At 42.8% G+C, this 12,962-nt stretch overlaps 1 protein-coding gene across 1 annotated transcript in view; it reads right to left on the bottom strand.

Moving 5' to 3' along the window:
* Positions 1-12,962, bottom strand: part of LOC102762121 (nesprin-1-like) — a 254,153-nt gene that overhangs the window by 1,088 nt on the left and 240,103 nt on the right. The window contains exons 89-91 of the mRNA XM_015570483.1: positions 11,678-11,821; positions 8,320-8,505; positions 7,045-7,185 (exon numbers count right to left, since the gene is read on the bottom strand). Of these exons, the coding sequence (XP_015425969.1) occupies positions 7,045-7,185; positions 8,320-8,505; positions 11,678-11,821 (471 nt within the window). The remainder of the gene's footprint in view (positions 1-7,044; positions 7,186-8,319; positions 8,506-11,677; positions 11,822-12,962) is intronic.

Here is a 12,962-nt window from a genome sequence, read left to right on the forward strand (position 1 = left end):
CTTCAGTCTGTAGGCTTACGCTCTATCCACTGAGCCAAATCGGCTAGGGCAGGGCTATAGACTATTAAAGTGAGTAAATTCTTGTGGCAAGAAGAATGTAGAAGTCGTATCAAAGCACATTATAGTTGCTTTAGAATTTCAGTTTATGTAAAAAAAATCAACAAATTTAGCAATAAAAGTTGTCAAAACTCATTCTGATTTTGTATTTGTTAAAATAGAAATACAAAGGATTGAAGGGGTACACGTATTTAAAGATTAGCTACTACAGCAAAACAAACAAAAACCCTAAGTAATCTTTTCTGAACCTTTTCTAAAATTCTGCTTAATGCATTGCTTAAAGTTCTGAATAATTTGCCTTAAGTAAAATTAAATCTACAGAAAGTCATTTTTCAGGGATAGCCAGATCTTCCATATTTGAGAGCTCATTCTTCATGGAAATTAATTTAAACATTTTCACTTTAAAAATGGGAAAAAATAATAGGGAAGTTAAAACTACTCTAAGAAACAAATAAAAAAAGGTTCCCTTCTAATCAGTTCCTGGAAAGTACACAAAAAAGTAATCAAAGTGAATGATAAAAAAACCAGGCCCTTGAATTATTCTCATTCCTTGGGTTATAAGTCATATTACATATTTTATTAATATTGACAATAGGATCTATGATATCAAGACATGTAAGTCAGGTGTTTCCATTTGTTTCTGTGGTTATTTATCTGTATGTTAACAGAAGTTGAATTGGTGAGTAATGTTTAGATTCTGGGTATTGCTATTATAAAGTTCACTCCTTTTACAGTTATGTTATTGAAGAAAATTATGTTAATTTTAAATACCTGAACCCTAGGGATAACAATGTCTTGGTAAAATGTAGTGAAGAAGGTCCCAGCTGCCTGAGAAACCAAGGCCACAGCAGGAAGGGGCCTGGTGGTTGGGGTCAGTAGGGGAGAGAAGCAGGGTCCTGTAGTGGCATGAATGCAGACAGCAGTCTGACACCTGAGAAGCCAGGGCACCTGAGGTCCAGTTGGCATTCTCCTCCCATGTAGTCATATAATTGGGGCCAGTCACTCCCATCTCCTGCACTGGCCCCTCCTCTCCAAGCACTGGGTGCTTCTGAGGATTAACTACAGTCCCAGGTGAAGGGCCAGGAGACCTAACTTTGTTGTTGCTGTTGCCCAGGCTCCAAGTAAGTCTCTAACATTTACTGATGGCACTGGGACATGGAGACGGATTCCTCTCCTTTCCTAGCTCTGTCACCTCCTTGGTCGGTGACTTTGGCATTCTCCAGTCCTTGGAAAAGCTCATATTCATTCATCCTTATGTGCCTCCGACCCACTTCAGTCCTCCACACCCTGGATTCAAGGGCCTTGAACATGATAGCCTGTCAGCACTGACTTGGTTCAACCCCCGTGCACCAGTGACATCTAAAGTTACTTAAACCTTTCTTTTGCCAACAGCTTTGTTTCCTCTGTCCATTTGACCTCTGCTTCACTCACTTGGAAAACCCCAACCAGAACTCAATATAATTTTACTTTAAAGGATGCACGTATGTGCACGCTCCCATACACACACATGCGTACAGACACGCAATGAAGCCACCCAAGAGATACTCCTAAAATTCTGAAATTTCCAAAAGTATGTCTGTATCCACACTCACCTTTATCTTATTCTGTCCAGTTTCCTTGCTTAAGGCTCACCCTCCTAGAATCCCATCCATCTTTGCTTTCAAGGGCTCGGTCCCCTAACATCCTCTCCCTCTCTCCTGACTTTCTCCTCAGCACACAGAGTCAAATCTTTTCCCTCTGAAAACCCCTGCAAATAGTCTTTCTTTCATAATTATTTTCTTGCAGGATAGCATATACTAGAAATTTCACAAATCATTGATGGGTCGTTTCATGTGCATATACCTGTGTACGCATTTGTAATCACCATTTCTTTCTTTCTTTCCTCCCTTTCGGTTTGTAATGCAGCTTCTGAAAATGGTAGTTTACGCTTTATATGTTCACTTTCTCACCCTCAATCAACTTCTAAATGCCCAGTTGAGCTTCAGTCCTAACGAGTCCACTGCAATTGTTCTTGCCTCATCATCAGTGGCTCTTCCCTATGAAATAACAGGAGTATGTTCCAGCCTTTCTCTGGCTTGACTGCTCAGTAGCACCCATGCCACCGGCCATCCTTTCTGGAAACACTTGCCTTTCATCTCTCTGCTCTCCACCCAACTCTCTAGTCATTCAGTCTTTCTCGTTTGTAGTTTTTCTCCGCTCATTCTCAAACGTGGGTATATTTATAAGCTCCTGACTCACATACACAGTTGAATGAGTATATCCCAGTCTCTTTCAACTCAACATTTAAAATGCAATCGAGGATGACAAATGAACTTAGGAAAAAATGATAAAGCATTATCTGTCTTCCACCTAAGCTAAAGACTTGATATTTATTTGCTATTTCTTCTCCCCTTATCACCTACTGCTTATGTAAAAATAACATTCTACTGAGGCATGCCACTGCATTGGTGCAAATTCTCATTACAGCGCCTTCCCCCATTCCCAGGCTGTAAACTGTAGGTTGGTTTATAGTGTTTCAAATTGATTAAATTACTCTTCACGGAGACAGGGAGATCTCCTGCAAATCAGAAGGCAGGGAAGGAAGCCTGGACGCTGTGTCTACGGGGCCGCAGCAACTCTAACAGAGGAGAGGCTGCCTCCTGTATGTGGAGAGCTGCTATCCAGGTGGCCACCGTCCCCCTGCTGTCTCTCCCATTTGCAGCTCGAGTCTGGGCCTGCCTCTGTCAGCAGCTCTGTCCCTAACTCCCTCCCTGGCTCTGAATTGGTGCATCTCCATTCTACTGTCCACATCCACCCAGGCTGATCCATCTAAAACTCACTTCCGTACGTAGCTTCTATCAACAGTTAACTATTAGCTCCTGGGTCAAGTTCATATTCATTGGTGTGGCATCCAAGGTCCTTCAGGATGTGTTTCCTGCATCCCTCTAAGCTTCATTTCTCTTTCTCTTTCTCCACCAAATCTGTTCCTCCAGTTCCACCGATACTGTTTGCAGTTGCCTTGACGGGCCATTTTCCTTCCTGATAGCACACCTTCCTACCTGGGGTTCCTTCTGCCTGAAAAACTTCACAACTGCCTAACTTGAACCCTTGTCTTAAAGTTAAAGGTGCCATCCTTGACCAATCCTGGACTCCAGCCTGGTTTTAGGTGCTCGCGGTCAGAGCATGCATCCCGATCTACTGTAATTCCCTGCTGCTCTCAGGCTGGGAGCTCCCTGAAGGAGAAATGCCTGTAGTGTCTGATCCTGAGCACATCCTGCTGTTTGGCAATAACAGGCAGACATATATGGACATCATGAATCATCCATGTCAAAGTACTTCTTTAAGCCTATTCTTTTATTTACATGTATATACTATTATTGTCCTCAAGGGAAAAGTTGCTTCAAGTGTTGTAAAGATTTTTAATTAAAGGCTCTATTATAAATTCTTAAAAGGCTCTTAAAAGAGCTAGAATAAAATAAATCTGTTACCAAAATATCTTTTTTTTTTTTTGGCGCTTTTGTGTTTGATTATGATCGTGTATGTGTGGCTCAGGCCTGTTAGACCGGAATGACAACTGTTATGTGTGTGTGTTTTAAGCATTTGAACACATACCACCTTTTGTAGATGAATAACTTGGACCTCTTTGAGGATGACATGGATTCAATAAAATAAATCCATCAGTGCTTTAAGTAGGTACCAAATAAAGGCAATCTTTGTCATTTTGAGGAATCACCCTGAGAAATATGTCTGTGACTTATGTGCCTAAGTTCCAAGAGTTGTTATCCAGTAGATTCCTAAGGAAATAAATTCAGAAAACTATAGCTACCATTTCATCACCATTTTCCAGTCAAAGGGGTACTTTTAACGATTAACATCATATTTAAACTTTTTTCACAATTGTGTGAAAGCGGCGGCACTGCTTCCCATTGCAGAAGCGGGGACTGAGGGACTTGCCAAGGACTTTCAGCTTAGAGGAGGGAGAGCTGGGACCTGCGCTGACCTTTAGCCTGGAGCCCCGCGCCCCAGCCCTTACACCATCGCCCTTTCCAAGCTGTGCTCTCCTCAGCTCTCCCAGGAGCTGCACTCTTGCTTGGCTCGCTTCCACCGGGACCACGGAGCCTGCAGCCCATCCTGGGGCTGCTTCCTTCATCCATCCTCCGGCGGGTGAAACCGGAGCCACATTTCAGCTAACAGCTATTGTCAGAGACAGAACACCCCGAAAGTGGGCGATCCGCTCGTTATATAACAGGGATCTACTTACAGGAGCAGCAAGCACAAAACCTTTCTAAACTGCTGCGCCTGTACAGAGCAGCTGCACACATTCTGTACAGTGTCTTGAGTCTGAAAACTGGAACGTATGCGGATTCTAAATGTCCTTCCCAGTTTCAAGACAAACTTTTGTGAATCCAATGCTTCATTGGCCATGCTGTATTTGTTCCTTTTCTTTCTTTTTTTTTCTTTTTTAAATATATTTTATTGATTTTTTACAGAGAGGAAGGGAGAGGCATAGAGATTTAGAAAACATCGAAGAGAGAGAAACATCAATCAGCTGCCTCCTGCACGCCCCCAAATGGGGATGTGCCCACAACCAAGGTACATGCCCTTGACCGGAATTGAACCCAGGACCTTTCGTCCACAGGCAGATGCTTTATCCACTGAGCCAAACCAGCTAGGGCTGTATTTATTCCTTCTCCCCTGGCTTACATTACTGTAGAAGAATGGCATGTGGCCGTAGGTGATGGCGTCAATTTGTTAGGGCAACACCAAGCATAACACTTTTGCTTTTCAATAGCTTCCACCTAGTAGAGCTGCCCAACATAAACTGAATGAAATTTAAAAAGAAAGAATTTGTAGTATCACATATAAGTATGTTGGGTTAACAATGTGATTTAATTGATAGTTGCCTTTGATGGAGAGAGGTGACAAGTGGGATTAAGATAAAGCATAATCTCACTCAATTTGGGGATTTGCTTGAGCTCGACAGTTAAAATGATTATGATAAATAATTATCATTTACAGGGCACTTTCATGTCTTTTGAAAGACACTTTAGGAGAAGCAGCATGGAGACTTATATTTTCAGAAAAGGGATATTCTTCCCACAGTATTAGTCTCAAGGCCAGTGTTTATTGTTCAATTTTAAGAATATTAGGCATATATTTTTTTTCTAAACAATCAACAGCTGACTGCAGCCATGTTTCTCTGATCCTAATAATATGTGACCACAGGAAAGAACATTTCAAAGAATGAGTAATGCATATTTTAAAATCAGAATTTGGAGAACAGTTCCCCAAATCCTCCAGAGCACCCTGAACTTCCCCATTTGTGCTGTTTTTCAATTTCCTCTCATCACTTTTGTTATTATTGGCCCCACGGCCATCTTTCTCTGTAGATTACAAGGGCCTGCAGGGCAGCGAGCCCAGCTGTGTTCCCCTCTGCTACACCTCTGGGACCCGGCACAAGACCTCACTCCGAACAGGCATCAGAATGTAGCTGATGAATGGATGAACCGCTAACTGCCCTCAAGCTATAGAGATTGTAACCAAGAGAACTATTTATCTAAAGGCTTCATCAATTTTATTCTCCTTTCTGGGGGGATGAGGGGTTGTCTTTATCACAGAAAGCCTATTTTGTATGCTTCTGCTTTAAAATTTAAAAAAGTATGATCAATTTGTAATATAGTTAATAGAGCCTTTGCTCTCTGTAATATTTTTTTCAGTATATTTGTATTGATTTCAGAGAGGATGGGTTAGGGAGAGATAGAAACATCAATGATGAGAGCGAATCATTGATTGGATGCTTCCTGCACGCCCCACACTGGGGATCGGGCCGGCAACCCAGGCATGTGCCCTTGAATGGAATTGAACCAGGGACCCTTCAGTCCACTGAGCCACACCAGCTCGGGTGCTCTGTTTAATATTTCTTCCTTGATAATACAGCTAAACCTCTTAGAACATTTACATAATTTTCTTTCTTTTCCTTTTTTTATTTACGTAATTTTATAGTAACACAATTTTTTAAATAATGTTTAGTTGTTTTGGCTAAATGAGAAAAAGGTAGTATTACTCAACATGCCTTAAAATTTGTTGATTACTGTATGAGTGTCTTTTTTATTTCTATCTAATATTTCCATGAAAAATTTTGACATACTTTTATAGAATCTATTTTAATATAATATGTGATAAAAGGCATCTCAAAACAAGGCATTGTTCCTATTTTATAAAAAAATAAAATTTAAGATTATTGAATGATAAGTGTAAAAGCTCAAATCTACTTGGGCATTCTAATATATAAACTGGCAGCCAGCCCTTTAAACTGGATGACCATTAGTAAATCAAACAAAAGCATGATATGACAAACCAAAGTTTTCCAGCTTCAAATCTGAGCTGGGCCTGGCTGATTTGGCTCAGTGGTTGAGCGTTGACCCATGAACCAGGAGGTCACGGTTTGATTCCCAGTCAGGGCACATGCCTGGGTTGTGGGCTCATCCCCAATAGGAGGCAGGCAGGAGGCAGCTGATCAATGATTCTCTCTTATCATTGATGTTTCTATGTCTCTCTCCCTCTCCCTTCCTCTCTGAAATCACTAAAAATATATATTTAAAAAAATCTGAGCTGGTAGTTGTCAAAACTAACTTCAATTCATGTTCACAGAGCAATAGAACCATGTTATTTTACACGGGCGACATAAACGTTTCCTTTTCTGTTAGGATGCAGGGCTCCATTACCGAGAGCTGTCAGACCCCGGAGCCACATGCCTTAAAACAGAGCCTTCTCCAGCTATCATTTCTGTGACCCAGTTTCTGCTCATCTCATTGCCAGGAGCCCTGGAGAGGAGATGACCTGTAAAGCCAGGAGTGGTCTCACATGACAATCACAGCTTGTGCAACTGTCACACCTCACGGTGTGTTCCTCAAAGGCCAGGATTCACACCCTCAGCCCGACAGGAATGAGGTCCTGCAGCCGCCCAGAGAGCACAGCGAGGGGGGTCCCCGAGTGGGTAGTAGGTACCTGGTTCACAGAAGCTTCGGTGTTTGCCACAGGAGACGGGGAGCGACAGGCAGGCGGAGAGGAGATCTCACTGCTGGTTCCTTCCTCCCCAGACTCCTCGGTGACAGGTGACAGCAGAGTGTGACAGCGACCTGCAGTCATCTGTCACACAAAAGGTAGCCCAGAGGACATAAAAATCAATTAGCTGTGCAACAAAAGACCTGGTCAGGCAGAGGGCAAAGATCTTTATACTAGTATAACAACGGTTAGAATGACTGAGACCCGCATCTCATACACACTTGTGTTACACTTGTGTTAGTATTTAAATGTGTGGTGCAGGTGAACATGAAGCTAGGAACCATTTGTAAAGAAACAGGGCTAGGAGGTGCATATCAGAGTAAAAGTTTTGTGGTTGATGAAATAGTTCTCTAATCTATTTTCCTTTTCTGGATTGTTTGTACCTTTATAAATAATTTTTTTAAAAAAACATGAATTGTACACATGATGGAAGGGTCTATCAAATGAAGCTTGGACTTTTGTGCACATCTCAAATTTCAAATATTCTGAGAAGCCAATTGCACCCTGAGGGACATGTCACCTAAGTATCGGTTATGCACTGGACATGGCACAGCACATATGTGTGGAAACTACACAGCACCGGAACACACTGAGTTACCAAAATAATTCATGCATGTTACATGCAAAGTGATGGGGAAATAAATGCAGGCAGAAATTAGTGGCACTTCTTTATTTTAATCCAAAGCTTAAGCTTTGGATTTTTCTATTGTCTTATTTTTCTAAGAATAGCCCTTCTTCTATATTTTACTAAACATTTCTACAACTAAACACACATAGCCAGTCAGCCAATGTTTTGACTTGGAAAGCACACAATATATGTAGCATGATTCTCCCATCCCCCAGGAAACTAGAAAACTGTGCAAAGGTGTTTAGTTTAGTTTTGTTTTAAATACTTAGAGCCTCTCCGTGCTCTTGCTCAGTTATAAACAAATGCAGGGCCGACCTTTGGCATGTTAAGTAATTCAGTCGTCTCCAGCAAATAGCTTTATGTCAACTGTCATTGTTTACAGTGTCAAATACTGGCTCTGGCCCAAATGTAGCAGAGACTTCAGGAGCCTGTTCCTCACTTCTCCTCGGCAAGACCTACTTCTGATCCCTACAATAAGCCAGAGTAAATGTGGAGCCAGGAGCCAGGAGCCGGGGTGCAGTCAGAGAGCGAGAGAGGGTGCAGAGAGAGAGTGCAGGGCGCCGGCAAACCTGGCCTTGACCCGTACTTACCATGACCACAGCGGGGTGGGCGGAGGCGGCTGGGAGGAGCTCCCGGTCCAAGTCCTCCACCAGCCCCTCCACGCCCGTCACCGTGAGCAGCATGGTGGCGTTCTTAGCTTTCACGGTCAGCATCTTGCACTTGGAGCTCAGGGAGGCGATCTGGTCCTGGTAGCCTCTGATTTTCTGAGCCAGCTCCTGGGGAAACATGTTCCCACCCCCTGAGTGTCAGAGCAGCATCAGAAGGAAACCGCTCGCCGCGTTCATCTTCCTCCCGGGCTGGCCAATGAGAGGGCAGCGCTGTGCCGGCGGCGGTGGGAGGCAGGATGTGGACGGAGGGGCAGCAGCCTGCCTGCAGTGCGGGGCGCAGGGGGGAGCCGCCGGCAGGGCACCCAGGCTCCCGCCAGGGATCCTAACCCCGAGGGGAGGGATGCTGCGTGCGCAGTCAGGAACTTATGTAACCTGAAGAGCCTGCCGCTCTCTTTCCAGCGCCTGAAGAACCTGTCACTGCCAGATGGTGCATGCCATAGAAATCAGGTCATGTGATGACTAAAATTACAGAAAAATGCCAAGCTCAGCTCTGGACTGGATATTTCCAATAGAGCCGTCAGTTGTGCACAGACCTGGGCAGCAAGCAGACTGCTTGCCATTCCCGTGTCCCTGCGAGCTGTTTTTGTAGATAAGCTTACCATTGCATGTGAAAGCCTGATTTTTTTAAATGCGGATGACTCCCCAGATAAAATTTTTGGCATCCATCAAAATATCCCTCATGTTCTCTACCAGGCCTCACATGTTTCAGGCTGGAGCTTTGAACTTATTCAGCTGAAACTTACTGGCTTTTAAATACGTTTCTTGTTGAAAAAATTGTCTTGAGAGATAGAGGCTTTGGAACCTTTTACCAGGAGCTTATTGAAAATATATTCTGGACAGCACACAGCTCTTAAAAATTCTAAAATATTGACATTCTAAAATAATAACTTAGAACTATAATTCTAAAATATTAACATTATATTCTTACTTAAAAGAGGACTGCTTCTTTTAAAAAGTGAAAGTGTATATTCTAAAATTTATTCCCAAAACTACAACACCATTACTTTTTCCTATTCCTCTTATTTGGCTCCTTTGTCTAAAAAGTTTGTACAAAACAGTTTATGGCAAAGATATTAAACTTCAGTGTCTTTAAAATGAGTGAGTATATACAGATCTGTATACATCCACTCCTTTTAAAGACACTGACATTCAAACTAGAGCTTTGAACTTGAAGTTCAGAAACAAACAAAATGACAACAATAACAAAATTACATATATGTGTGTGTAAGTCTGTGTATATGGACGTGTATAGGTATATATGCACATGTATATACACGTACACACACATGTGTACCATTTTGTTATTGTTGTCATTTTGGCCTGTTCTTCTGACATCTAAATAGTACAGGGACTTTTCAAGCAAGGATTTAAAAAGTAGGAATCACCACTTCTTTACCTACTAGGGCTGCTAGATACTTAATTAAACCTAAACAGTTTTAAAAATATAGTAGTGATTAAGTAGCTATTTACTATATATCTGGTCTCATGCCTAACACATGGGTATTCTATTAATAATTAGTTAACAGGCACATATACTAGTAAAAGATAACTACCAGCTCACTGTACTCCTTGAATTCAGTTCCCATAGGACAAATCCTTGCGCATTCTTACAATGGCTTGCCCCATCAGGTAGGTGAGAGGAATCTTTGTGAAGCACCATAAGTCTTAGTCCTTCCGCCCTTTGTGCCCACATGGATGATCACTCCCATTCAAGACTGCAGTACCAGGGGTGCCCACACTGACAGTAAACACCCATGGCCTAAGCAGTTCTCAGCTCAATTGTGTGTAAAACTCATCTGGGTTGTTTGTTAAAAATGCAATTCAAGAGATCAACCAAAGAACTTGTATGCATAATGTATAGCCATGGACACAGACAATAGTGTGGGGAAGGCCTGGGGTGGAGGGTGGGGCAGGCTAGATGGGGTCCATGAAGATTTCCTATGCTCATGAGAATCTGCACTATATTATATAGGCACCCTATGTGACTGAGAGCAGAATTAGCAATCTAGAGCTTTCTTCCCTAAGATAAGCCTGCCTATCTCCCATTAACTTCGTGGGTTGGTTGTCAAGTCTGCTCTATTAAAATGGAGCACAGACTGGGTTGACATGTTGCCTATTCTCAGCAAGCATATGTATTTTTAATTTTTACTGGTTGTTTCTGAAAATGATTATAAAGGATGAGCATATCATATCGGTGGGGATTTCCGGAGCAGTGGCTGCTCCAAGGAGAGCCGCCCTCTGTGGCTGCCCCCTGCACTCAGGGGCAGGCCTAGGCCAGGTGGACAGCAACAGGCCTGCGTGTGCTCTCCTACGATTTGAAAGTGGCAGGATCATGTTCTCATTAAATGCAACATTCGAAAAGTCACAGAAAAAAAATGGGAAACAAATCATTTGTCAGTTATTCTACGCGCTCAAGTTATCCGTAAGGAAATTAGGCTCTCATCAAGATTTGGTTCTATTAACAGCAGACAAAGTACAGGAAGAAGCATTCAAATCAGGTTTACTCCTCTCAGCACTTTCCTTCCGGTGTTTGTTTTATACAAACAATGAGCCCTGCCCAGGGCTAGGTCATCATTGATTTGAAGATTTATTCTACATCCCCTGACAAAGCTGACACTTGTCTACACTGATGTTTAGAACTGGCCGGGGGGACGGGCGGAGAATGTGACAAAATGAGCAGAACTCTGCTCAGGAGCCAGAACAGTCGCAGCTGTCTGCTGGGAACCAGCTTCATGACCTTGGGCAGGTCGTTTGTGTCTGGGCCCATCATTCTTTTCTTTGGGCCATGAGGTAGCCCAGATAGATCCTGCTGCAGTGAAAACTAACTTGGAGCCCAAAATACTAGATTCGAATCTGTTTTCTTTGAGGAACTAGATCTGGGACTTGGGAAATCACCTTAAAAAAATCAGTTTTTCACCCGGCGGGCAGGGCTCAGTAGATTGAGCGTCCTCCCATGCACCAAGAGGTCAAAGGTTTGATTCGCTGTCAGGGCACATGCCTGGGTTGCAAACTTGATATCCAGTAGGGAACCTCGAGGAGGCAACCGATCAATTCTTCTCCCTTGTTCTCTCTCTAAAAATCAATGAAAACATATTAAAAACAAAAAAAGTGTGTGTGGGGGGGAAGATTCATGCCAGGAGGCCTCAAAATGCAAACACAGCCCAAGAACCGCACCCGTATGTGCGGGACAGGGAGGACCTTTCTCTCTCATTCACTGGAAACCAGTCACAGATTCTAATCCAGCCAGTGTCCTGCCCCCCTTCCTGCGTTCCTGTCTCACCTCGTGCTGGGAAATCTGGGCCTGCAGCTCCTGGATGTTGCTGGTGGCCACGGGCGTAGCCTCGATCTCTCTGTGGGCTCCTTCTATCAGCTCCTGGAGGCGCTGCATCTCTTGTTCATATTGTTCATATTGCATCACAGCCTCCTGTGGGGGAAAAAAGGCCACAGCGTTATCTTTCCATATCAATAGCTGGGGAAGCAGCGCTGTGCTGCTGTCAGCCAACTACAGCCTGAACTCCTATCACCTGCGTGTCTGGGGAATAACGAAATGGTGGGCAAAATTCCTAGGTGATCCAAAGCCTCAACTTTGCTCAGATGTTCCCGAACCTTCTCTCTAAAACATGGTGCCAAGATTACTCAGGAACTCAAAGCAATTAAGTGGCGAGATGCTCTATCTTCCCCTATTCATTGTCCTGAAGATGGCAACGTCATGGTCAGGCATGGTAGGAAAAGTGTAAAAACACAGTTATTATCCATCTAAGAATACTGAATATATATGTAAGGCACTTGGTAACTGCTGGAGTAGAGGATAAAAAATTACTTCAGCGTGACTTCTATTCCCAGGAATTTACTGCCTAACAAATGACAATATATGGAATAAGGACAGTTGACTAAAGAGGCCATTAGCAATGTAATGAGAGGATATGTACATAATTTTTGGGTAAAAATGGTACAACATGAGCCCTAGCAGGTTTGGCTCAGTGGATAGAGCATTGGCCTGCAGACTCAAGGGTCCTAGGTTCGATCTCGACCAAAGGCAAGTACCTCTGTTGCAGGCTCCTCCCCAGCCAGGCCCTGGTTGGGGCTCATGCAGGAGGCAACCAATCGATGTGTTTCTCTCACATCAGTATTTCTCTTCGTCTTTCCCTCTCTCTTCCACTCTCTCTAAAAATCAATGGAAAAATATCCTCGGGTGAGGATTTGAAAGAAAGAAAGAAAGAAAGAAAGAAAGAAAGAAAGAAAGAAAGAAAGAAAGAAAGAAAGAAAGAAATGGTGCAACATAAGTTGACATAAGTTGAAATGAGATATGAAGTAAATAGTATCATATTTTCCTAATAAATGATTTTTCTCTTATTAAAGAGACTAAGAGTTATACTTGGGTGCACTTCTCAGGCACGAAAATGCATTTAGTGCATCAGTACGCTGAAATGTGAAAAAAATTCTGTAATATGTGCTAGCAGTAAAGTCATATTTCAAGGTTCTAGATGATTCTCAGATGAATATCGAGGCAAAAAACATGGCTAAATAGAATATTAACCTTTATAAGCTGTTGTTCTAAAAATATC

Source organism: Myotis davidii, unplaced genomic scaffold (assembly GCF_000327345.1).
Source record: "Myotis davidii unplaced genomic scaffold, ASM32734v1 scaffold1427, whole genome shotgun sequence".
NCBI classification, from domain to species: domain Eukaryota; kingdom Metazoa; phylum Chordata; class Mammalia; order Chiroptera; family Vespertilionidae; genus Myotis; species Myotis davidii.